General features: G+C 37.4%; 1 protein-coding gene across 1 annotated transcript in view; it reads right to left on the bottom strand.

The window, feature by feature from the left end:
* Nucleotides 1–9,511, bottom strand: part of TPO (thyroid peroxidase) — a gene marked incomplete at its 5' end in the record, with an annotated part of 32,880 nt that extends 23,369 nt beyond the window's left edge. The window contains 4 exons of the mRNA XM_009864866.1: nucleotides 632–838; nucleotides 3,466–3,595; nucleotides 8,323–8,455; nucleotides 9,342–9,511. Coding sequence (XP_009863168.1) covers nucleotides 632–838; nucleotides 3,466–3,595; nucleotides 8,323–8,455; nucleotides 9,342–9,511 — 640 coding nt within the window. The remainder of the gene's footprint in view (nucleotides 1–631; nucleotides 839–3,465; nucleotides 3,596–8,322; nucleotides 8,456–9,341) is intronic.
* Nucleotides 9,512–18,829: the final 9,318 nt, after the last annotated feature.

Below are 18,829 nucleotides of genomic sequence, written 5' to 3'. Positions count from 1 at the left end.
GCAGGATCCTATATTCCTAGCAATTTATGTTTCTTCTAACCCTTTAACAAGCTTTGAATTCATGTTTCGCATCTACTCAAAGCAAAGAGGTGATGTATGGAAGTTTCAGCAACTCCCTGAAGATCATTTTATACATACATTGAAACACTAGCTCCCATCAAAAGTTTGCACTAGCTGCCAGAAATATCTTTGCTTTCACTGGGTAAAGTTATGGTCTTCTCACTTTATCTGGCTGGCAATTTAAAACTAGAATTATTTATGACTACTTTCTCTATTTTCCCCAATGGAACTCAAAACCTTGAAGCATAAGACCAATAACATTGGGGAGAACTAGTAGGGTTTCTCTGCAACATAAACCTGCGAGGTAGAAAATTTTGGTATTTGTACTAAGTACCTTAGCTATAGTTTGTTGTCTCTATAAAACAATTTAAACATCTGCCTGTTTCATTTAATAATTGCACTGGGTTTAAATTTTTCTGTCTTTTTTTAGTTTCACTGTCTGCTCTAATATTTCTGGATGACCTATCAATTTGCTTTATAATTATTTCAGTGTATGTGAATAACATGTCTTACTTTACTCACCTGTTTAGAGCCTGGAATTTCTCCTGAGGAGACTAGTTTAGGATCTTACCTTTATTGGAAAACAAGGATTTTGGTTTTCACATGTCATCTGGCACTCCATTCCATTCAGGAAGGTGGTTCTACTTGTGCTCTGGGGTGTGAATGCAATGTCATGGTCTATGTACTGTCCCCATACCATAATAATATCAGAGTACAGGTTGTCTTCAGTAACAGCCTCATTAGATGCGTGAATAATTTTTCTTGTCACTTCACGAACCTGGGAAGAGAACTAATTTACCTTGAGTGTCAAGTAGTTCTTAATTCTTACAAAATGATAAAACATTAAAAAATAATGGGAACAGTGATAAAAGCTATCTTTCTTCCTTCTCTTATAATACTTCCCTTAGAATAAAAGTACTGGAGTACTTCCAGTGGTTTGCCTAAAACCAAAACAAGACAAAATCCACACCAACAAAAAACTCAAATTCTGACGGACTCTTTTTTTCTGTTCAGAAGCTGAGACACCAGTGCCACAAGTAGATTTAAAGACGTTTCAGCTGAGTTTCTCTCTATATTTGCCAAATGAGCAATGTATCTTTGATCTGTTCCTTTCTAAGAATTTTGAAACCACGTTTCTTTTAGACTGTCTAAAAGCTTTCTATTTAATCTGTTTTCTGCTCCTTCAACAAATGGATTCTGTTTGGTGGGCCACCTCAAATCACTGTGGATACACAGAGTCTCTGGACTGTTTTGTACATAAATGGAGCAGCTTGTGCAGCCCAGGAGACAAGCTAGGTTGCAAATGCATGGTAGCTGAAAGCTCTGCTTCATTTTTCTGGGCAGGGAGAAGCCAAAACATGTATGTGAGGCACTCCTGTGAAAGCTGCCTAGAGATACAGATGTTCTGAGGGGGAACACATGGAGACATCTATGCTACATGTCCAGCCTATACCAAGAAGCAAGCAAAACTGTCAGAGCAAAATCAGCAGTTAGTTTGTGATGATGAGGTATCTTTACAGATTCATCCCTCATGCATTCTCTTGCATACAGCAGCTGCCTAAGAAGTCAAGCAATTGAAAGGGCAGCACGTAAAATAGAGTCACAGGGTCTGTAATAAATATAAGGGCTATATAATGAATGCATAAGGCAGGTGTGGTTAAAAAGAATTGGTAAGACAGGAGGCAACATGGGACTTGTTAGGAATATCAGGCTTTATATTGATGTAGTCAAGAGTAGAGATAGGCAGAGCTCATCAGGAACATGAGTCTTTATATCAGTATCATAATAGCTTTGGTGGTCACAAAGCATAAACTCTTTTTCTTGCAGTTAGTAAGATAGTCTTATCACTGTTAACTTGTGCAGCTACACTGTGTTCTAATACTGCTTTACAGTAATTCTCACACTTATCTCTCACCTTCACATTATTTGCATGTTGCTTTTAAAAGGATATGGATGGATAGCTAAAAGTACAAAAGAAGACAACTGTGCAAATGAGGAAAAATATATGACACTAGGTTTATCCCGCCTTCAAAATAAAGCAAAGAAACTTGATGATGGTCAGATATGATCAGATTCAGTGCAGTCATGCAGTTTTATTTTCATGTGCTTTACTTCATAAGCATGTACCCTAATGAATCTAGAAAAAGGCAGTTCGTACCATCTGCTGGAAATTTACCCATGTAAATGTCAGGTTTGCATCTTTAAGCACTGAATTGTGTAGCTTAGAGACAATGTTATTTAATTAATAACATGAGTTGGAGGTGACATTAACACTAAATTCTCTTGCTCATCCTTATCAAACATACAATGTTTAAAATAACAAGGCTTTGAGTCCATTAAAAGTCAGGCTTCAAAGCCACGATGACAAACCAGAAATAGTAAATCCAGCCCAAATCATCACACGCTGCACTAGGGAATTTTTCACCCAGTTCTCCAAGAAAATATTTTTTGTTCAAACGTCCCTCTATAGCAGCTCTGCTATTTTTTAAGTACTTGAGCTGCTAAAATCCATAAATATTGCAATGCCTTCTGAGATCAGTAACATGGGCTAGCTAGGAAATGAAGTTAGGATTTGACATTAATACTTGTTCAGTTAAGGTATGCTAACCTATGAGAAATGGTGTACATGTGTACATATATATGCATACTAGCATGTCTATTGCTTTTTATTTAGTTATTTCACAACCAATCCTGTTTTCCTCCTTCTTCTTCCCTGAATAAAAGCACTATCATTTTAACAAATAGTCACTAAATCACTGGAAAGTCACGGCTGCTAGGAAACTCTGGAGACCACATGGTGCAGTTTTCAGCTGAAAGCAGGCATTAAATTATTCAGACCCCCATCAAGCCAGGTCTTGAGTATTTCCCTTGAGGGGTATTTGAGCAATTGTCTAGGCAGCCTATCCCAACATTTAATTATTCTCATGATTTTTTTTTTTCTGATATCAAGATGAAATTTCCACATAGAGCAACTTGTGACCATTGCCTCTTGCTGTGTCAATGTGCATTCTTGCAAAGTCCTCCCTCTTCTTTGTGACACCTTTTGCAGCACAGGAGAAGGGCTGTGACTCAGTCCACCCTGAGCAACCATCACCCTGGATGATTGAAACCAGGCCAGGCACACAGCTGGCTCATGCCCTGCCTGCTCTCCACCACTATCCTTTTTGGTGTAGCTGCTTCCCAAGGCTGTCAGTGTCCCCTACACTGCTCCATGGTATCCCTCCAGCCCAGGTGCAGGGGACCTCTCCCTGCTTGGCTGACTCAACTTATGCTTTAGCCAAGTAAAGCAAAATTTATACATTGACTCCTTAACTAAGCTTAAAATATTATTTTGATATTTGATTTACTGATGCACATCTGGACCAATGTAAGTGTTTCAGGTGATATCATGCTGCACTTTCTAACCAAGGGTAGCTGGACTCCATTGTATCGGATGCTGGGATCCCATCCTCGAGGCTGGCTGAGTCCATCTTCGTAGGCTGGTGGAAGCCATCTAGCCAAGGCTGTATTGGATGCTCCCCATCTGGGATGTTCCCTGGGAAAAGAAGAAAAAAAACCCAAAACACCAAAACCCCACCACCAACAGCAGCAAAATGAAAAAAAAATCCTGCACCTCTGAATATATTCTGAAAATAAAATATTTTTATATTTTATAATATATTTATGTTCTGAATATAAAATAATATAAAATAAAGTAAAAATACAATAATATAAAATAATCATCAGCCGCAGAGTAATATTCCATTGCAATAAGATGTTCATGTAAAAATCCTTGAAAAGGCATCAAATGCTGTTCTTCATGGATTCCAACATCAGTTTAACTTGAATGAAAAAAACCCCCAACATTAAATACTAATGAAATATCACTATCTTACTCATGTTTAAAATGTAAACTGGTTGCCTCTGACATTTTTTAAATACTTGGCCCAATAGTGATTTCCCGATAGTGTCTTTATCCCCCACAATCTCAGCTATACTCATAAGTGCCTTTGCTGACATATTTTATAAGATGCTTGGTTAGAGCTCTAGCAAGGAAATATAAAGAAGCCCTAGAAGGTGAAGGAAGTTGAATAGAAAAATGGATACTAGCCACAGAGAAGTAATCATTCAGCAAGACCCAAGGAGAAAGGACAGGAAAGGGGAAAAATGTCTGAGGTTGCCAAATTCAGTGGCAAAGCTCCCTCTGGTTGTGTCTATACTGATTACTTGGGTGCATCTTTGGGAGGGCCTATGCACAAGCCCAGGCACTGGTGTGCATTTAACAATGGTTTTAAGTTGCTAACACTGACTGCAGTGTGGCTTCAGCTCACACCAAGTAGCGTTTCTCTGAACAACAGCTGCTGGGGCACATCTTCGGATTAGTGCCCCCCGGTTTGTCATCCTGCAGCAGCCTGCTTGGAAAAGGGAAGGGGAGTAAAAAAGACAGAAGTCTAAGACTAAAAGGGTCATACTTGACTTGAGAGCCAGGAAATGATTCCTGGAGATTTGTGTTTTATTTTTTACCCAATTCATTCTCCTTCCATCATCCACGTTTCTAGTACATTATTCCTAAGAGAATATTTTAGATATTTTTTTGTTTGGTTGGCTTTTTAACATAGCCTGTTCAATATATTTCACAATCTTTAAATATATATAGATAGTAAAAAGAAGAAATAAAATTTTTGTGATATACCTCATTGGCCAAAATTGTAAACTAAGCCACAAAACCCATGAAACATTCCCACACAGTCAGTAGAATTACACTGTGTTAAAACATACATTTATGTGTCTATTGGAATGCTAAAGAAGAAACAATTATTTTATTAATACTTCATTGATCTCCAGCACACTGAAGTAGCTCAATTTGCCAAGCTATATAGTAGAGCAATACACTTAATTATCCACAATAATTCACACTTGAAGGCTGAAGTATGCTTTAATAAAACATTCAAATTAGTTACAGTTGATTTGCCTTTATTGAAATTGCATAAAATACTGTGCATAGTGTAGTGCTATTTCACTCAATTAAAAATAATGAAATGTTAATTTAACTGCTTAACTGGTGATTTTTCTCCTGATTGCCTTTATATTTTAACAGATCACTGAAATGTTACTTTAGTAAAATCCTTCTCACTTGCCCTTTTATTATTACATTAAACATGTTAATGTCCTGGAATCTTGCTTGAGTTAAAAGAGTTTTTGTCCAGGGCAGATGCAATAATGAGATTTTGGTACTATACAGCTTTATAGAGTAGTCAAATTTGATTATTATACAGTTTGCTTACGGGAAGTGGGACTTTTCGTTCACTTGTGAAATACCGGAATTGCACAGTCTGGATTTCATTTTGTCTACCTTGGAAGGAATGTGGAGTTTTAAGATACAGTTCATTATCCAGATTTATATGATCTGAATGTTATTTTAATGTCCTTCCTAGTTTCATGTAGACAGAATGAATGTCATTTCGCAATTTGATAGTTAGATTTTGTCATGTTTTACATCACTCTGAGCTGCTATGAACATAACTTCTGGCAAACATGGAAAACGTCTGAAAAATAAGCCTGTCACTAAACTGAACACTTAGCTTGTATTGAAGTGAAGCAGATATCCTAAATGAAACATCTCAATTCCTTCTTGCAATCAATGAATTCAGTGGCAACTGCTCATTCTTTGCACTAGATGAGTTGTATTTGTACCCCTAACTTTGATGGTATTAGAGCTTCAGTCTAAGCATCAGGTCCTTACCTGATTAAATGGTTAATGACACAGCAATGAAATAGAAATGCTGCAAGTAAAATTCCTCCTAGCTGTCCAAATATGAAGCACACAAAATGTAATCTGGTAATCTAAGCACCTGTCCATCAAGGCAGAGAGATAGGCAGCTCCTGGGTGCCATCCCGTCACTCTACCCTATATCTCACTATTAGGAACAGCCAAATCTGCAGACTTAGAGTAGACATAGAACCAGCCTGGAAAGCCAAGATTAGGTAAGGTTAATTGCACTGTGGGATTTCATTCTTTGAGTGTCTGCAATTCCTTCACCTTTGAAACACCTTCATTGAACTAGATGCTAAAAGCTACACAGATCAATGCTAGTTAGGCAGGGTAAAAAATAGATATTTGGATGTGCCCTTCTTCATTTAAAAATAATATTGTACATTAATTTTGATTATTATCCACACATAAGCTTTTAAGCAGAAGTGAAAGTAAAATCTGTCAATATCTGTTACTAGTAAATGCGGATAATGACACTGCTGGGAATGTCTGATGTTAGGTTGATATTCTCCATAGAAAGTTTCTACTATTTTGTTACACGTTTGTTCTAGGAAGTTCACACTAATACAAAATAATCTCAGTGCTGTAAAATAAATGCTTTGTAATCTACCTGACTTGTCCCAAATACGTGAACTGATTAAGTAAAACATCTGCAAGGAAGTTCCATGCTCACTTTTAAATAGATTTAAATATTTTTTTTTCCTTATAGGTAAACAATTATTTCCACTGTGATGTTTTTAAGTTTCACCTATGAAATGCAGCACTTACTGATCTACTGCACAGCTGTACATTCCTACCGGGTGACTAAAATTACAAATACGACTTAGGTCCTGATGCATTTTCTACCTGAAAGTGGCAGCTGTAAAGCAAGTGAAAATGCCGAATAGTACTTCATTTAATGTTGGAAGTCTTTGAAGCTGTCTTACAACATAGAATATGTTGTTTACATTATAGTATAACGGGCTTTTAAAGCTGGTGTTCTGCACTAAAGCTTGAGGTATTTCAAGGTGCTCACAAAATTTTAGAACCATAGAATTGTAGAATCACAAAGAGCTTTAAGATCATTGAGTCCAACTGCCTTTTTTGCCTTGCACCTTTTACAGATGTTAAGATCAAAGAACAGTTTGTAACCAAAACACCACCAAATATGAGTGATGTGTTTAAACCCTGGTTCAGTGCAAGCATAAAACTGCATGAAGTAGAACATGGTGACTACAGAATAACAATATCCAATGGTTCATATTTACCCTACCCAGCTTTAGAAACCACACTGAAATGCCTACACACATCCCAGTATTATCAGTCACTGAAGAGATAAAGGTGTTTTACCTAACCCACAGCAGCAGAGTGTGTTTCTCTCCATCTCTGGAGAAAAAACTACAGCAGCCACGTCTGCATATCGAGAGCTAAAGCCATGTGTCTACGTTCAGCTGCATGAATTTTGTCCACTGTGTTCAAGTCCTGATGGAGTTGTCAGTGCAAATATTATACTAGCTGTTAGTTCAAGTTTCAAGCAACTCTGCAGTTGCCTGGGGGAAATTGTGGATACCCACATGGTTAGATTTATAACATAGATGCATATCAGGTTGTGTCCTTTCAACATGTCCTTTTGGGCATGTTCCTTGCAAATTACTTGTGATGTAGCAAAACAGATTCTTCTCATAAAAACAGACTGATGGAATAATAAAACTGCAGAATTTTACCACCGTTCATTCCCCAAGTTGAAGAGTGCCTTAACCTGTGCAATGCTTCCATTTACAGCTCTGTAGCCCTTGTAACTATACAGTCTGACTTGCAATTGATGACCTTATGCCCATGTATCCAAAGGCTGCTGAGTATAAATATCATTTACCCTTGAACTCAGAAGGGCTCTCATTCTCAGTTTTACACCCTCATTTCACTAGAGGATTCTGAAAATATGGCTGCATCTGTTATGTTAAGATTTGCAGGAAACAATTGCCACATATATTAGGTAACAAGAAGATAACCGTAGTAAATAATAGTCATCCAGACAGCCAATAAGCATATATTTATATAAACAGATATATAAAACCAGAATTTTTAGATGCATGCTTGCTAAATGTTGAGGTTATGGAAAACACAAAAATGAGAATGTTCTTAATTTTCTTATTGCTCTTTGTTGAACTAGTTATATTTTCCTACTCAACATAATTTTATCCAATTCAATCAAATACGAATGCCAGGTTAGAATTCAGTCTGTTTAATTTATGTATAAAAAGGCATATACTGAATCAGTCTCCCTAAATTGAAAGTTCCTTACATAGTCTTAGAAGCCTTCATAGGGAGAGCCTGTCTGCAAAATTCACTGTACCAAAGTTTAGATGAAATGATTCTTCTCCTGAGAGCTTTCAAAACCATCTCATTTAGAGACGAGTTGATGCCAAAGTTAGCTGGTTGAGGTCACTCCCCGCACCCCTAATAACATAGCTTCCTGAGTTTACAGAATAGGAAAGAAGGATTTTTCAGGGTACAGTTCTTATAATACATACCAGTTATTGCAGGCACCGGTGATGAGTCGATATTTATTAGCTAAGCAATTGTTTGGACATTTTGGTGGCAACATATAAGGCAGACATCCGGAAATATTAGCAATCATATTGAGCAGATCAGCTGATAAAAGGTCTGAAAGGAAGAACCCAAACAAGCAATTTGCTCTATTGCTATATAGCTGCTGCAGGAGAAAAGGCCGTATTGTCAGCTACAACTACAGCATCCTCTCTCTTCTTCTTAGGAAAGAGAACTTAGCAAGAAGTGTTGTGGGAGGCAGTCTTGGGCCCTTAGAGGAGGCAGAAGGTGAAACACAAGAGCTGGTTTCATTATCTGATGTTGAGAAAATTAGAGAAAGTAGTCCAGCCATAGCTGAGAACTGGAATTTTACTTAGTTATACACCACTGAACTTCCTGGATTATCTCCCTTTCTCCATCTAACATAAAAAAAACCCAGCTAAAATAGAAACAAAGTACAAATAAATGTGCAACAGCAATACGTTATAAAATTTGTTTGGGGAATAAAAACTATTTTCTTAAAAGAGCAATATTAATAAGGCCATCAATGTCCAGAGGACATATATTTGAAAATGCCAGTGCCATAGATTGATAGAAATTGTGTTATTTTATCTGTAGATTCTAGGCCCCAGAAACACTAAATCCAAAGTGCTGGGGAAGACAGATATTCCACTGTAAATAAGAAACTGGAAACACTGTGGATATGCAAGGTGATATAGGCAATACAAATATACAAGCAGGAGTTCACAGGATGCTAATAACATAGTGCTTCTCTCCTCAACTGTAAGAACACAGCCTGTACTCCGGTAAAGAAAAATATAAACCTGTGACTGTGTGAGGTGCTCTTAGCAACAAAAGAGAGGGCATCCTGGCCCCAGGGTGCAGACAACATACACACTCCTGCCAAAGGTAAAATAAAAGTGAAGATAACCCAACTTTAATCTAAAAGACAACATTCAAGAAATCAACGGGGGATTTGCCAGTGTCAATATACTGTATTTACCGGTTGGATGTAATGACCGTTTGTGCTTCTGGCAGACTTTCTGTTTCATCACTTGAATCGACATTTCCATTCGTTCAGCTGCTTGGGAAATATCCTGACTCTCTCGCTCAGGAAATTTTGAGAAAGCCAGCAGCAAGGTAGGAGTTGCTATTCCACTTCCTTGGACGTTTCTATAATTGAGATAAAACACAAAAGGTTTTTTAGTGTATTACCTTTTAGAACTTATTCACAGCTGTATTTGTCTATGTTGGATATGTTCTGAGTTTAAAGTGTATTTTAATTAAAGGGTATGCTGGGAAAGAAGCAGGGAAGATTGCTTCGTGACCTTGTTCTGCTAGGAAAATTCAAAAAATAGAGGGAAAGGGTCCTTCCATGGAACACATACAACATGGTTTAAGCTTGTGAGAAGCCTTCAGGATGAGACAGAAACTGTTGGGAAAGACAGAGCCTTCAGCACAAAGTGGCTGGGAAGACCTTGTGCAGGATAGTCACAATATAGGGCTCCTACTATAGATGTTTCTATTGAGCAGGCTTTGCATTTATGTAACATTTAATAGCAAAGACCATCTCAGTCACTGCAGGTAGATTCATGAGTTCTCCATCTTTGGAGATATTCAAAGCCCAAATGGATGGTGCACTGAGCAACCTGCTCTAGCCAACCCTGCTCTAGCCAACCCTGCTCTGAGCACAGCGCTGGCCTAGATGGTCTCTAGATCTCTCTCAACTGTTCCATGATTCACCACAAGACTTTTTTTTTACTCTGCATGGACCATCTTGCCACTCTCCTTTTATTGGCAGAGAAAGTCTCAAGTCCTAAATTGACTCCTAAATCTTAGAAAAAACAACCCCAGTCTATTTCGTTTCCAGACATGGTCATAGGTTGCAGACATCCCTGAGGGCTTCTCTACAGCACAGATTTATTTGGCCTTGCAACTTCTGTGAAAACATTGTGCTGTCATTTCACTTTGTTTAAAACACGAGACACATTTAAAATGGAAATGGCAGTTTGATTTCAGCAAAGCAAACAGTTAAATTTTTGTTTGCAAAATTAGAAACATGATTACATAAAAAGCACTAAGTAAGAAGCTACAACTCCAAGGCTTTTTCTAGATTCTAAATTTGTCCTTAATTGATCCAAAAGAGCCATAGTCTGCTCATTTATACAGAAACAATTCCTTTCCTTTCAAGAGCAGACCTTGAGAACTGTAACTATGAAAAGAGTTATCTTGCTCTTCAGCACCATGTTTTTCAGGTTTTCCACAGATAATTAGGAATTTGACTGATAATCTGGAGAATTAAAAGTCCTGTACAGTACAAGAAGGACATCGAGGTGCTGGAGCGGGTGCAGAGAAGGGCAACAAGGCTTGTGAGAGGTCTGGAAAACATGCCCTATGAAGAGCGGCTGAGGGAACTGGGTTTGTTTAGTCTGGAGAAGAGGAGGCTGAGAGGAGACCTTATTGCCCTCTACAACTACCTAAAAGGAGGCTGTAGTGAGGCTGGTGCTGGTCTCTTCTCTCTAATTACTAATGACAGGACAAGGGGAAATGGCCTCAAGTTGCGTCAGGGTAAGTTTAGATTGGATATTCGGGGGAAGTTCTTTACTGAACGAGTGGTGAGGCACTGGAACAGGCTGCCCAGGGAGGTGGTGGAGTCACCAACCCTGGAGGTGTTTAAAAAAAAAGTCGATCTAGCACTTGAGGCTATGGTGTAGTGGTTAGGTATGCTGGGATGAAGGTTGGACTAGATGATCTTCAGAGGTCCCTTCCAACCCCTAACATTCTGTGATTCTGTGATTCTGTGATTCTGAACTGTGTCCCAGTGAAAAAGAAAAGAAAGATAATACATCTAAATGCCAAGAATGCAGGTTTAATATTTAATATCTGCATGAGGATAATATCAGACTTCTATCATTTAGAAAAATATTATATTAACAGGGAAACATGTTTGTACAAATGAGTTAAATAAGAATATTCATACAAATTAGCTAGGAGCTAAGAATCAACAGTAATCCAGCCCCTCAACAAAACCTCTCGACCTAAGAGAACACCACTCTTAATGGCGAGGTTTCATTCTGAGATATTTTCTGTCCCGTCTTTTGTCTAATCTCACAGATACTGTAAGATTATCACAGCAGTTATTAGTTTGCAACATGTCATGTCCCATCCCATGTCATTCCCCCCATCCTCTATTCTATCTATGCATTCTAGTCCCTTCTAGTTCTTATCTGGACTCCTGAAGCTGAGCCTTGATTTTGGAAGAAGAGGCTGTTTTTCTCGCTGTACAAATTACAGATTATTTTGATATTTTGTAATGCAGAAATAGCCTCATAAAGCTAACATGACCTGTGATATATATATTTAAAAAGATAAATAACAACTAAATTCTCCAGATTATGAGCCACATTTCCTCTTTCAGTATTGGGTATTTTGAGTCTCTAAAATTCCTGTCTACCTTAAATTAATGTATTATTTAGAGATTTCTAACTAGAATTAATGCCTTAGATATTTGTCACCATTTAGGAGGTCTCTCAAAACAATGACATAGTGCAGAATATAAACTGAAAAGTTACACGAAGATAAAATATAATTATTTTCCGCTGTCCTATGCATGCAGATGATTCCATAGATGGTCCCTTCTGTGGATGGTTGTTTTGAGTTGACACAGATAGTGGCCAACTGAATGAGCTGAAGTTGTGGGGTTTACAGCTTAGATTCTTTAAAAACATGAAATGAGCTAGTTCACATGCAGTATACACTAAATAAAAATAATTTTACCGGAATGAAAATGATGAGAAATATCTTTAATCTGCTGTTAAGGCTTGAATTATTTTAGGGTTGTCATTTATACATTTTAATCCCTTAAGAACACTGAGCCTTCATGTAAAACATGCTAAAATATAGAAAGTAATTTCAACAATTTCTTTATTTAATTAGGCTGAGAAAACCTTCGGTATTTATTAGAATTGTACTACCTTTAATATGTTAGAGTAAGTCCAAATAGCAGTCTGAAAATATGTCTTATCTAAAACTCACTCAAACCAACTATCTAGTGAAAAGGAGGAAGCCCACCTGACCTACCACCATAATTCACATCTATATTATGCATAACTACTTCAGCAGTCCTTTTGAGTTACTTGCCAAGTTTTAACTAGAGAAATATATGATCATTTGCAGCTGTCTGCAACACAGGCCTAACAAAACTATCACTTTGCACAGCTTGGCCATTCTGGAATTATCTTTAGTTTCTTCTGCAACTTAAAGCCCACAAAACCACCAGAGACTCAGCAGAATATAAAAAGAAATGTACAGTCAGAATCAAAAGCCCCCCAAAGCTAGTACAAGTTTCCTAGTTTGTAGTGGTTGTTATTACAATAAGATTTACTGAAACAACAGCTTCCTCTTGCAAGCCAACTACTACTTTCAAGATGTACGTTATAATGTGCCTGGTGTTAAATTAGCAATGCAATTGCACCTACCACCAGGTAAGAGCCATATCCTCACAGGTGACGTATGGCTCTGAGACCCCTACCCAAGCTGCCTGGATTCCCATTGGCATTGCTGCTGTAATACAAATAGTACATTTTAACAGTGACTCTGTTTCACCCATGCTATGTTAATACTATTATGAATGTGTTCATGGCAAACATGAGCACCTATGCTTAAAGACTAACAAACGCATAAGGTAATTGGAAAAGCAAACAGGTACTAGCAAAGAGTCAGGAGAGGTACTTGGGAAGGGGAGGCATTCACGGACAGCACAGCAGACTCTGTCCCTACTGGGACCCATGTGACCTTAAAACCTGGGAAGTAATTTCTAGGAGGTGCTGTTTTCCTAGAAAATTCTGACATGTTTTAAAAAGCAAAATAATAAAACATTTTTAGCCAATGCGTTTAGTGCATTGTCAGTCAATTGGTCCAACAGGTAAAACACAAACAATAATTCAAGATTTTAAGGGATGATACTAAACAGCTGAGGTGAAGGAATGTGCTTGTCCATTTTAATCACGATTCAAGGTCAAACTAAGCTGTCAAGAGAAATGCACATGTTTTCACTCTGTTTGCAGTTTAAACACCTAGCTCATGAATTCAGTAAACATCAAGTTGGACTATTGTACATAAGAGTTGTCTCGTTTAACCTGGAAAAGGAGCTGCCTTTTCATCTCAGAACAGGTTTTTTTAGTCTCAAAGACAGCACTGAGCTCATCTATATTGCACTGCAGTTTTCTTCAATTACTTGCAAGCCAAAGGAAAACCAGTTTTCACAGTGCGGTGACCTCCAGAACTTCCAGAAGCTCAAATACGCAGTCACATGCGTTCCTCTTCTGTTTTTAGCTTTTGAGATGACCAGCGCTTTAATTCAAGTACACAGTATCCTTAAAGTTACAAAGGAAAGAAGCCTTAGTAGCTTTAAACTGACATAAAAATGCAAAAGGATTTAATTAAGGATTCAAAAACATTAATTCCTCAGTTATAATGATCAGATTAGACAGTAGTTCCGTCTGCTGCACTTTTGCAAATGGTCAAGGACTGGTGTCTGAGACAGGTGTAGAGTGCATTTACAAGCCCTTATTAAAACAGGAAAAAGTCTCTTAATCTTATAATTCTCACCACTCCACTTAACTGGCCCACAATGAACTGAATTACATAAATGCACAGGATAGAAATACAATTTTCACTTCTGGTAGTGATCATTTGTAAATTGAAAGACGAGTTAACATGAAAGTGATAGTCTTCGGAATTAGGATAGTCTTAGACTTGTGATGGAAATGTCGAGCACTTGTGGCTCTGATTCCACAAAACAGGAAAGCCTCAGTGCCAATACTAACACACATCTTTCGATGCTCTGCTGAAAGCTTTTGGCTGCTTACAGGGTTAACCCAAACTTAAGCAAAAAATGTGATCAGTTCCGAGAGTGTGTTACTAGCACTGTGTTCTGCCTGAGAAAGATCCAAGGGCTAACAACAACACTTGTCACATCAGATACTTAACAGTTTTAAATTACTGATCTCATTTTCAATTGCTGCTGTTAAAAGATGGAAGAAAAGGGGAAAGGGAAGAAAGGAAAGGGAAGAAAAGGGAGAGTAGAGAAGGGTATAGGAGAAGAGAAATGACCAGATGACCTCCAGAGGTCTCTTTCAACCCCAGCCATGCTGTTACTGCAGTTCTTATAAAGGTTTTTAAAGGGAAACCAGTAATAGGACTTCTGAATAACACTGTTATTTATGTGTCCACATATACAATATCTTGAACGAAGCTTAGCAGTCTGGTGATTTATTTGGGCTGAGCAAGATCTCTCAGTTTTATTCCTAATAGAATTCAAATAATCATATTTAAGCATCTATCTTTTAGCATCTTTTAGCAATTATTGTCTTTAAGACATCAGCCAAATATTGACCAAATAATCACCACAATATTCTATGAGAGAATAAACATCATTGTCTTCATTTGGCACATGAGGCAGCTAAGTCACTGAAAGGTTGAGATCTACATTTTTAAATCTGAATGACTCAGCACCATCATCAAAGTACTGGCACTACAAAATGAAAGTGACCCCAGTCTCTACGTCCTGAGCAGGTTCTTTGATACAGACATCTCTTCTGGAGCTCTGCACACTGTGACTCATTTTCAAAATGTAGAGATAAGTCCCTTAAGGAAGTCTAAGCAGAAAAGTGGTGATTGCAACCTGTAAAACTTGGCTGATATGTTCCAAATATTGGAGAGAATTTAATTCTGTATAGCACAGAAATGTACTTAGAGCTATATATAATACATATAAATAACGGTTGAAATATTTAAGCTCGTGGCTAGTCATCCTGAGGCACTTTCATCATTTCCCTGTAGCACAACTCAAGCACAAAGGAACTTTCCCAGAGTTGATCACTATTCACAGTACAAGATAAATACGGGTTTATTCTTTCCCTTATCCTTTTATTATATTTGTTTTAGATGAAAAAAGGGGGCTGGTTAGGTCAGTCAGTTGAGCATGGTGCTGATAAAACCAAGGTCGTGGGTTTGATCCCCATTCAGTCCCCATGTGCTGGCTGATCTAGTCAAGAGGTGGCAGGGAGGTTAGATTAAATGATCTCTAAGGTCCCTTCCAGCCTAGGCCATTCTATGATTCTATGAAAAGGAAAATGTGAAATTTACTTCAACAGTTGCATTTAATAGGGTTTTGACTGATGCCATAGCAGTTGTTCCCATCTCACTTTGCACTGAAAAAAACATAATTAAAGTTCAAAAATATGTAACATCCATGAAATTACATTTTTTGAGCCACATGTTAGTGGAATATGGTATGCTACTTAGGTCAGAATAGCATTCCTACTTACTTTCATATTTCTTTTCTCCTCACATTTTAGGAGACCAACACATGCAGTGTTAATGCACAAGGTTAGACTGGCTCAGATGATCATAAATATAATCTATCATTATATGTTTTCCCAGAGAAACAGTCCGATCTCAAACTTTTCTCATATGAAATCTTTTTGCTGAATAAATCCTTCACTATTTATTTTTTTACCTTTTTAGTTTATAATGTGCAGCATAATCCACCAGAGTAGAGCCATTCTGAATAGCCTTAGTAATGCAGTTATCTTCAGTTTCTTTTCCACAGAGGAACACGTAAAAAGAAAGAAGGATGAAGATGTTATTCAGTAACATATTATTTAAATATTTACAAAATATATAGGTTCGTAGTATTAAGGTGTATGTATTTTTTCCCCATTAGAATTATCTCCACATTTTAGTGTTCCTGAAACTAACATTCTGTCCTCTGACCTTTCTGAGAGATAAGATAGGGGTAGTAAATCAAGTCTTCCCTAATTTATAAGGTTTGGAGGGTTAGACTTTCCTCCTGTTTCCTCCAGTATAAATCCAGCTGTGCACATGTTACGTACTACCAAACCTAGCAGGCCCAGCTGAAATGCTTTGTGTTCTGCGCATGCGATTACACATTTTAGGTTTCAAATGTATTTTGTATTAAGGCTTCCTTGGATCGACAGGACAAAACCTGAGCCTCTCTCACGGTGAGTATGAGCTGGCCGGAGCCACATGAAGAATTCAAGTCCATCTTCAGGTATAGCTAATAAACTTTAAGACCCTCTGGGATCTGACCAATGCACAAAAGCCCTATTCTCATTTCTCCATGTATGTTTGATGGAAAGACATATGAGAGCCTAATAACACTTCAGCTCTGCTTTTTTTTGCACAGTGCTAGCACGGGATGCAGATTATTCCTCTTTTGTGTAGATCTAGCTTTATATTAAATAAATCAGTTTTTTTAAAAATCCAGTGGTTTAATTACCATCTATATTTTGTAAGGTCACCTGTTTCTTCTTAGAAAATGAATCATGAATAATAACAGTTTGCTAAGATTCATTTAGGTACAATCGCTCATCATTTATGTACACTATAATTTTAGATGACGTTTTAACCATAGTCCATGTTGTGCTATTTCTGTGTCTAGTTTTTGAATAGGGTGCTCAGCTAAAGGGAAAATAAGGTGTGATGAACATTAATCTGTCCTAGGCAAAATTCTACTTCATTCACCTAAAGATCTCAGCCTCTAAGTATAGCAGTAGTTGTATACCTCCAAGAAATAGGTGATGCTCAAAGTATTGCTCATCATATGGTATTGATACAGACTCTGACGTAGTAAAGAAGATCCACCCACTATACCTGAATCCCATTGTCTCTCTTCCTTTTCTACTGAGAAGTATGATTATGATACCAATGCAGTCTGTAAAAAAAATGTCATTCTTCCAGAAATAAACATTATTTTCTATTGTTGCCATCAGGCAGAAGGATCTTTACTATAAAAAGTCATATACAGTGCACCTATTTCATTTATTTACAGTCAGCATATAATAAATTTTATATTAATTAACATACAATATAACCTCATTTTAGACCATATATTTCCAAACAATTAATATGGAAGCACCAATTAGAGAATCCACTAGGGAAAATAAGTCTAATTCCCCAATTCACAGTGATGGTACAAGAGATTTCCCACTGAAGTAAAGGCTTGGGAGTCGGTTCAGGTTTTTTGTTTATTTTGTATATCACAGAGTATCACAGAATGTTAGGGGTTGGAAGGGACCTCCAAAGGTGATTTAGTTCATCCCCCGCTGCCAGAGCACGATCACCTACAGCAGGTCACACAGGAATGTGTCCAGACGGGTTTTGAATGTCTCCAGAGATGGACAGTACACAAACTGTCTGTGAAGCCTGTTGTAGTGCTCTGTCACCCTTGCAGGAAAGAAGTACTTTTAAAGTAAGTATAAAGTAAAGAAGTATATGCTCTTATTTGTGAATCTAAACTAACTTCAAGTGAAGACTTGCCTACAGACTTTCCCTTCTGATTCAGATCTACAGCTATATAATTAATTAAGAGAATGTGAAGATTAAAATCCTATTGCTTCATCATCTCTGCCCTACTTTAATGTAAAATCAGTCTCTGCCAAAGCCTCTTTAGTTCAATCTAATATCTGCTGCATTTCTACTCTACCAGATCTAACTGATTTAGACTGAACAGATGCAAAATAAAAAAGCTCTGATATTTAAAATGGCAAGATTATATTGTTTGGACACAGGCACTACTTCAACCTGAGATGCTCTAAAATCTCCCTGGTATCCTCAGGGTGCCAGCAGAGAATGGACCCACAGGAGACACAGATCCTTGTGGGCCAGCAGCAGGGTGACTGACTCTAGCCTAAGATGACTAAACATAGCCATTGACATCCTGAGAAACAAATACAGCAATCATGCTTGTAAACACGTCATCTGACATATGAATGTCACTCAGAAAGTCAAATCACTCCTAGTCAAAGAATACATCCTTGAGATACTTTACACATACACAGTTTTCCTTTGTGAATTTTTGAAGCTGCATTTTAAAAGAGAACACCCATGGAATAATTCTTGCAGAAGTCAAATAGAGTACTCTGCACATAAAGAGATTAAACTAAACTGTCGGCAGCGCCAGCGTATTTTCTGCTTAACAGTAACCAGCAACAAAAGAAAATTATGTATTTTTTCTGTTACTTACCAAAAAGGATATCTTTGCTTATCTGAAGGAAAGAAAAGAAAAGAGCTGTGAAGGCTATAGCTGCTGAAATTCCCAAAATAATGAACGCTTTCATCTACAAGAAAGAAGAGAGAATTGTTGACAAAATACATACCTTCATCTTCTAATTATAAGCCACACTATAAATAATTTAGCCCATATGGTAAATTTTACTTTTAAATTAGTTTCGTACTCATGTTTGACTACATTTTTGAAGTTCAAAACATTAATTTTTAGAAATAAGTGTCGCTCCTTTCCTCATTTTTTTTTTTAAATTTTGAGAAACTTCTAGCACAGAGAGATACATCACTATTTCATAACGTAATATGTTTTGACAATATTAGCAACACTTAGCCCACCTAACAGAAGCTCAGCAATGTTTTACTACTCATTTGGAACTCCTCTGTGCACTAACATGATTT

Source organism: Apaloderma vittatum, unplaced genomic scaffold (genome assembly GCF_000703405.1).
Source record: "Apaloderma vittatum isolate BGI_N311 unplaced genomic scaffold, ASM70340v1 scaffold3722, whole genome shotgun sequence".
Classification (NCBI taxonomy): Eukaryota; Metazoa; Chordata; class Aves; order Trogoniformes; family Trogonidae; genus Apaloderma; species Apaloderma vittatum.
The sequence above is the reverse complement of the archived record's forward strand: the minus strand, read 5'-3'. Positions and strand labels throughout refer to the sequence as shown.